General features: G+C 48.7%; 1 protein-coding gene across 4 annotated transcripts in view; it reads right to left on the bottom strand.

Moving 5' to 3' along the window:
- Positions 1-8,170, bottom strand: part of PAK3 (p21 protein (Cdc42/Rac)-activated kinase 3) — a 65,746-nt gene that overhangs the window by 29,792 nt on the left and 27,784 nt on the right. For 3 of the 4 annotated variants that reach the window (XM_015406480.1, XM_015406479.1, XM_015406481.1), the window contains 3 exons: positions 7,552-7,683; positions 6,221-6,383; positions 1,600-1,663 (listed from right to left, as the gene is read on the bottom strand). In XM_015406480.1, coding sequence (XP_015261966.1) covers positions 1,600-1,663; positions 6,221-6,383; positions 7,552-7,683 — 359 coding nt within the window. The remainder of the gene's footprint in view (positions 1-1,599; positions 1,664-6,220; positions 6,384-7,551; positions 7,684-8,170) is intronic. The other variant, XM_015406482.1, reaches the window with a different exon arrangement.

Genomic DNA, 8,170 nt, shown 5'->3' on the forward strand with positions numbered 1-8,170 from the left:
GCCCCCCCCCCCCCGTTTCTACTTCAGAGATTCTCAGATTTGACCTAAGTCCTGTTGGGTTTTGGCATTGCCACAGTGGCACTAGTTCTGCTACTGGCTTTGCAAAAATGCACACACACACCCACTTCACTTTCTGCTGCAGAGATTCTCTGGGACATTCTGCTGGGCTTGTATTGCCTTGCTACTCCCCTCCTCCCCATTTCAAATAGAGGATTGGGACACCTTCTTTGGGCGCCTACAGAATTGGACCCCCTTGTGCAATCTTTTTGAAATTAGGGGGTTATTTTGAGGAGAGGCTCCAGCAGCTATGCTGCAAATATGGTGCCTCTACCTCAAACCCCACCCCCCAACCACTGAATATACCCTAGGATAGATTTGTCATTGACTTTAATGGTCCCCATAGGGTATAGTAAAGGTAAAGGTTCCCTTGCTCGAAAGCCAGTCGAATCCGACTCTAGGGTTGCGGTGCTCCTCTCCGTTACAAAGTCGAAGAGCCAGCGCTGTCCGAAGATGTTTCCGTGGTCATGTGGCCGGCATGACTAAACACCAAGGCGTCCAGAACGCTGTTACCTTCCCACCGAAGTGGTACCTATTTATCTACTTGCAATTTCTTGCTTTCGAACTGCTAGGTTGGCAGGAGCTGGAACTAGAGATGGGAGCTCACTCCATCATGCGGCACCCAGGTCTCGAACTGCTGAACTACTGACCTTCCACAGCCTGCAGTTCAGCGTCTTAACCACTTGAGCACTAGGACAGATTTGCCATTGACTTTAATGGTCCCCATAGGGTATAATGGATCCAAAAAAAATCAGGAATCCCGAATATTTACCAGATCCATACCAGTATTGGGATTCAAGAATATCAGGAAAGACTGATATTTTTCGGGCCCAATGTACCTGAATCAGAAAAAAACAAAAAATACATTCTTCCCCATCCCTAAAACCAGAGTATCGCCTTGGTGAGGATTAAGGGAAAGTTTCTGGGCAAAACATAGAATCAAGCAGTTTCTTGGATTCTCAAGGGGACCTCCCCTCTGTGCAGTTCTGAAACTCTCTGGGGCAGTGTGGCAAGGCTGATTCCAAAAGCAGATGGCCATTTTCCGGCAAAAAGCAGTTTTGGTGGAATATAATTTCCCCCCTGTGCTGCACCTACACTGTGCGAATCTTAATCTTTTCCTATCCCTTTCAATGTCATTGTTTCTCCGAATTGTAGTTGCTGCTTTGATGTCATTCCCTCTCCCCCAATTTTATTTTTCTGCCTTCCTGGATCCCTCACTGGATTATCCCACCCAATCAGGGATCATGAGACGAATGGAATGACACCAAAGCCCTTTGTAGCCAATCAGCTATGTCTGTGTCATGATGGGAGGAGCTGTGGTTCAGTGGCATCTGCTTGGCATGCAGAAGGTCCCAGGTTCAATCCCTGCTATCTCCAGTTAAAGGATCTGGCAATTGGTGATATGAAAGACCTTCACCTGTGACCCTGGAGAGCCACTGGCAATCCAGGTAGACAAGACTGACTTCAATGGACCAAGGGTCTGATTCAGTATAAGGTAGTTTCATGCGTTCATGTCACTTGAAGGAAAGCTTCAGAACTTACCCCTGGCCAATTTTCTCAAACCGTGTATATTTCTTCTTGGGGTCTCCTACGCTCACGATGCTTCCTGAAATAAGCAAGACAGAAGAAACCACTTTATAAAATAACAATGACAATATTGCTTTCAGCGATAACTAGGTGCCAAAAAGCGACATTTTAAGGAGCTGCCATCCTGTAACGTTTTTGTTCAATATTGATCAATAACAGGAAATAAGAGTCGCCTCACCCAATCTGTGTCATCCTCTAGAAGGGAAAGAGTATCTTCCTGGAACAAATGCAGCGGCTGTACTGGTTATACTTCCATTCTGAACTTGGCTAAGCGAAAGTACTCGATGTGACGTTTCACACGAATGAACGAGTTGGGTGTTAAATCAGTTATAATGAGGGGACCCTGTGGTGGTTTTCAAAAGTTTAACTCCTGTTTCTCCTATGCTTGAAGTGGCCAACGACAAGACAAAACGGAAATCCTCCTGTGCACAGTAACTTCTGCACTCTGTCGGCAGAAAAAGATGAATCTGCTACTCAGGCAAGGCCACTTGTAAGAATGCTGCCATCTATTGGTGACTGCATTCATGGGCTGAAATGTCCTGGGGAGGAAGGCAATTGGCAGATGTTCAAACACTTGGGACTACATTCATGGTGCTGGCCTTACACAGGGATGTTAGCGGTACTTCAAGGTGGGGGGCACAGGTCTGGGGAGTGACATAGGGTTGCCAACCTCCAGGTGGGAATACACACAAAAATTCTATTTCAAATTACAAAAAAACTCTTATTATTAACTTTTCTTTCAAGATGCAGTACAAGTTGCATTTAAACATGGGAAGCTAAACCACAATATATGAGGTTCACCATGTAGCAGATGTAGTAGGAGCTGTGGTGGCTCAAGTGGTTAAGGCGCTGAACTGCAGGCTGTGGAAGGTCGGTAGTTCAGCAGTTCGAGACCCGAGTGTGCCGCATGATGGAGTGAGCTCCCGTCTCTAGTTCCAGTTCCTGCCAACCTAGCAGTTTGAAAGCAAGACATTGCAAGTAGATAAATAGGTACTTCGGTGGGAAGGTAACAGCGTCCCGTGCGCCTTGGTGTTTAGTCATGCCGGCCACATGACCACGGAAACGTCTTCGGACAGCGCTGGCTCTTCGGCTTTGAAACGGAGATGAGCACCGCAACCCTAGAGTCGGATTCGACTGGCTTTCGAGCAAGGGAACCTTTCCTTTTACTATGTAGCAGATGCCCGAGGTAAATCTCCTGGTAAAGCCAGGAGCACGGACACAAGCTAAATAAAGGCTTTTGGCTCTGTGGAGCCGGTTGGGACACTGAATAGGCCTTAGTGTCAAGGGAAATAGTAAAGCGCCTCCGCTTGTTATAATGCCAGAGTGGTGGAGTGCGGCTGGGAATAGAGGAGAAGCCCTTCTGCACGTCCTGCACCAGTCCCCTCAACTCTTCCCCGGTTGCGGTTTCAAACGTCTGTGTGTAAATTGCTGGTGGAACTGGAGGAAGGCGCGCGTGCGTGTCCAGCTTTATTTAGCTTGTCTCTGTGCTCCTGGTTTTACCATATAACTACGGCCTGACGGAGGGCCGAAACAGAGATTTACCTGGGACATCCGTTGCCGTGGTTAATGCAATGTGGTGAACCTCATGTACTGTGGTTTAGCTTCACGTGTTTAAATTCAACTTGTACTTGTACTGCATCTTGAAAGAATAGTTAAAAAGAGGGGGTTTTTTTGTCCCTTCAAACAGAATTTTTGTGTGTATTCCTCCATTACAGTGTTTTCCAGATTTAGTATACGACACATCCTGCATAGCCAGATTTTGTTACGTAACCTCCAGGTGGGGGCTGGAGGGGGAGGGGCTGTGGCTCAGTGGCAGAACACCTGCTTGGCATGCAGAAGGTCCCAGGTTCAATCCCCGGCATGTCCAGTTAGACCAGGCAGTAGGTGATAGGGAAGTCCTTTCCCTGAGACCCTGGAGAGCGGCTGTCAGTCTCAGTAGACAGGGCTGACTTTGGTGGACAGAGGGTCTGGTTCAAGACAGCTTAATGTCTGAAGGGCTGTCTCTCAGTGCCAGAGCCTCTGCTTGGCATGCAGAAGGTCCCAGGGTTCAATCCCAGCATCTTCAGTAAGAAGGATCAGGTAGTAGGTGACATGAAAGACCTCCGCCTGAGACCCCGGAGAGCGGCTGCCAGTCTGAGTAGACGATACGGACTCTGACAGACCAAGGGTCTGATTCAGTATAAAGCAGCTTCATCTGTTAAACGTGTTTGATTATAACTGATGTCAAAATTAGGTCCTTAGGAATACTTTTAGATCCGCTTTATTTATCATCTGCCTACACAATATTTTGGAGCTGCGGTGGCTCAAGTGGTTAAGGGGCTGAACTGCAGGCTGTGGAAGGTCAGTAGTTCAGCAGTTCGAGATCCGGGTGTGCCGCATGACGGAGTGAGCTCCCATCTCTAGTTCCAGCTCCTGCCAACCTAGCAGTTTGAAAGCAAGAAATTGCAAGTAGAGAAATAGGTACCACTTCAGTGGGAAGGTAACAGCGTTCCGTGTGCCTTGGTGTTTAGTCATGCCGGCCACATGACCACGGAAACGTCTTTGGACAGCGCTGGCTCTTCGGCTTTGAAACGGAGATGAGCACCGCAACCCTAGAGTCGGACTCGACTGGCTTTCGAGCAAGGGAACCTTTACCTTTACCTTTTTACACAATATTGTATACAATCAAACGCAGGCTTTTAGATATTCAGTTTCAGTGCCTGACTGAGGCAGCCAGGAAAACCTGTTCTCCAATTCATCTGGGATTACCGCAGACACTGGGTCAGACAGCTACTTATTTCTGCTCTCTAACTGACCCCCATCAAAGACGGGCATTCATGTTAGCCAGATTTAACGCATTGCCATCGGCCATCTTCTCTGGAAGATGCCATAAAATCCCTTATGAACTTAGACAATGCCCTTGTAGTCACGGTGCCATCGAATCTGTTTCCCATGTTCTTTTAAACTGTCCATTTTATACTAAGGCCCAGGATAAACTTCTGGACACCCTTCTTTTGACATGGCGTGGTCTCCCTGAGAGTGTCAAGGTCCAGTTGCTACTCCTGAGAGTGTCAAGGTCCAGCCGCCCTGAGCCTCCGGGGAGGGCGGGATACAAATCTAAAGAATAAATACATAAAAAATACTCTCGGGGCAAAACGCTTCTATAACTTTTCATGTTGCCTGTTTTCTTCAATCTGCAATTCGAATCAGGGAAACTATAAACCGATCAGTTCTTTTTTTGTTGTTGTTTGTTTGTTGGCTGTACGACAGCCACACTTTTGATGTATTCCTAAATTTTAATGTACTTTTATCTCTGATATGCCAATAAAGGTTGACTGTCTGTCCAATGTTCCCGCTAAGCTGTGGAGTCCTGTGAGCAAAAATTCTACTTTGTGAGCTACTGGCATTAAAGTTGTGAGCAAGTGATTTGGCTGCTGCATAAATTAGTTTGCTTTGGAGCCAAGCCATCCTTCCTGGGCTAAGAGAAAAATGTCTGAGCTGGAGGCTAAAAAACTGTGAGCTAACTCACACCAGCTCACCTTAGAGGGAACATTGGGACTCCAGACTACAGAGATCATTTCCCCCTGGAGAATATGGCTGCTTTGGCACTGTATCTTAATGTCAGCTATGCTGCCATGAAGTTTATGGGCAGGAGTGCCTTTGCTTGACCTGTGTACCAACTGCTGCTACATTCCTTAGTTCCTTATTATCTCTGACCTTGTAGGCTGCCTGTGTAGTGTCTTCCCATCAATTACCCGTGGGACTAGTTTAGATTCCCAGCGTTGGCTTTAATGGCCTGGGGCCCCATTCTCCCGCACGCGGGAGTCAGGCCAATTGGCCTAGGGATGGGTGTGTGCATACAAATACCCTATATCCCTTTATGATTGTAGGAACGTAGCCATTCCTAACAGTGACGATGTTACTGCCTCTGTAGCTCTGACAATAAAGAATAACCTTATGATAAGTGTGTACTCAATTGTTTGGCTGTGGAACCTGACATTTCTATGGCGTTGTACCCTTCCCTCCTCAAACCCCGCCCTCTCCAGGCTCCATCCCGCAGAGCTCCAGGAATTTCTCAGCCTGGACTTGGAAGCCTTAGGGTGTCAACGGGTGTCTCCAGAAATCAGCTTTCTTCCAGCACCAGCAATGCAGCTCTGGAGGCAGCCACCGGCAGAATCGATGCCTGTCATTGCTCCCGTGTCCCGTGCCAGCTGCCTGGGGTAGAGGCGAGACTCCACAGCTCTGCTGACCGCCCCCCCCGGGGGCGGGGCTCGGATATACAAAGTACGTCATACAATCCTTCCTGTCTAAGAATCTACAGTCACCTGAAACAGGAAGAGCCGTTGCCCAACTCAGGATGCTCCAGCAAAATGGGGTGGGGGGGGGACCCAGACATGGCCCTCTCGCCCCCAGCATTGGTCCACCCTTGCCCAGTTCATTGTGCTGTGGACTCCGGCCATCAGCATCTGCCCAAGGCTCCCACTCAAGGTGAGGGAATATGAAAAGTGCTTCATGCCAGCCGAGTCACGGCCAGGGTTGCCGGCACTTTTTAACACCGGCAGCAAAGATCTTGCACGCTGGGACCAGAAAGACTCACGCAATTTCTCAAGGATCTCCTCGTCCGTCATCTTGGATTTTTTCCGTTGCCGGTCTGTGTTTCTGTACAAAGTGTTTGTGTTGGAGTTTTCCGGTTGGGGAGCGGCGGGTTCTTTTGCTGGTGCCGGAGCCGCGACAGGTTCAATTACGGAGCGCGTATAAATCTGAAAGAAACACGGGGGGGGGGACCACTCCTGATTCCACAGCGAACTTGGAGGGGAATTGAACGACAGCGAATTCTGAATGAGCTACGTGTAAGGAAACAAATGAATCGTCTCCTGGGCTGCCACAAATATTATTTTCCTCTTTCTCTAAAGGCTCAATTTAAACTCTTGACAGGCAGGTAATGGATTACAAGTCCCCTATTATGTTTTTCAATTTACACACTGGCGTCACACCCCGAACTAAGAGCACCGCGAAACCTCGGGACACGAGGCAGACAAGCCTGGGGATACATGACGAAGCGAAGAGCCGGGCTCCTTCTCAGGGGCAGCGCCCTGTCAATTCGGAGTCTTGTTTTGGACAACATTATCTTCTAAAATGAAATGTTGGGGCCTCTTCTCATGTGAGGGAGCTGCTGGGCTCGCTCGCTGCGTCCCCCACAGTGGCTCCGTTCAGACGTAACGGAAACCCACAGTTTAGTTCGAGGGTCCCCAACCCTTTTAAGCCTGCAGACACCTTTGGAATTCAGACACGGCATGGTGGGCACCAGTGTTCCCTCGAAGCTGAGTTCGTGTGAGCTAGCTCAGAGTTTTTTCGCCTCTGCCTCACACACATTTTTGTCTTCGCTCAGGAAGGAGGGCTCCAGAGCAGACTCATTTATGCAGCAGCCAAATCGCTCGCTCACAACTTTAAGGCCAGCCGCTCACAAAGTAGAATTTTTGCTCACAAGACTCCACAGCTTAGAGGGAACATTGATCTCCACCCGTACATGTCCAAGCGTACTTCTGGTGTTCAAAATGTTTGAAACTTGGGGTGTTTAAAAAAAAAAATATGAAAACAACTATCAGGAGCCTGAATTCTGCACTCAATATTAGGGAGAGGCCATAGCTCAGTGGCAGAGCATCTGTTTGGCATGCGGCAGGTCCCAGGTTCAATCCCCGGCATCTCCAGTTAAATAGACCTCACGGTAGGTGATGTGAAGGTCCTCTTACTAGAAATCCTGGAGAGCGGCTGCCTGCCTGAGTGGACCGCAGTGGCCTTGATGGACGGAGGGCCTGGTTCTGTACAAGGCAGCTTCTGTGTCTTTTTTCCTGCATTCCCCCCAATCACCGCGTTGACGCAACCTTGGTTCCGGTTACGGAAAGAGAACTGCAACTATCAGCGGCTTACTGATTTCGTATGTTCTGGACGTGGGGCGATTACAGGTGGTGGTTCGTTATCGTCCTCCTCCTCTTCATCTTCCTCGTCCTCTTCTTCCGACACGGGGGGAGCTAGAGGGGGCTCTGACGCTGTTTTTGTGCTCTGCATGTTAAGAGAGAAGGATGTCAACGAGGTTCCGGTGAATCGCAGAACTGAGGTCGGAATGCAGAAGGTTCAGTACGGAACGTCTGATGCCTGCCACCGAGAGCAACGGAGCCTTCTTCTCTCCCTCCCCCTGCTCGACGCACAGGTGCAAGCGTGCAATCTGTGCAGTGCTCAAACCGTGACCTGAAATGGAAAGCAGGTGTGCTTCCTGACACCGCAGCCATCCCCCCCCACACACACACACACCTTTCCAATCCAAGTCAAGGTGCTGGTTTTGACCCTGAAAGCCCTACATGTTTTGGGACTGGGGTATCTCGCATAGCTTCCTGCCTGGGAATTAAAATTGCAGGGTGAGGACCTCTTGACCGTCTCATCAATCAGAGAAGAAGAAGAAGAAGAAGAAGAAGAAGAAGAAGAAGAAGAAGAAGAAGAAGAAGAAGAAGAAGAAGAAGAAGAAGAAGAAGAAGAAGAAGAAGAAGAAGAA

This window comes from Gekko japonicus, unplaced genomic scaffold (assembly GCF_001447785.1).
Source record: "Gekko japonicus isolate JY-2015 unplaced genomic scaffold, Gekko_japonicus_V1.1 scaffold4351, whole genome shotgun sequence".
Lineage (NCBI taxonomy): Eukaryota > Metazoa > Chordata > Lepidosauria > Squamata > Gekkonidae > Gekko > Gekko japonicus.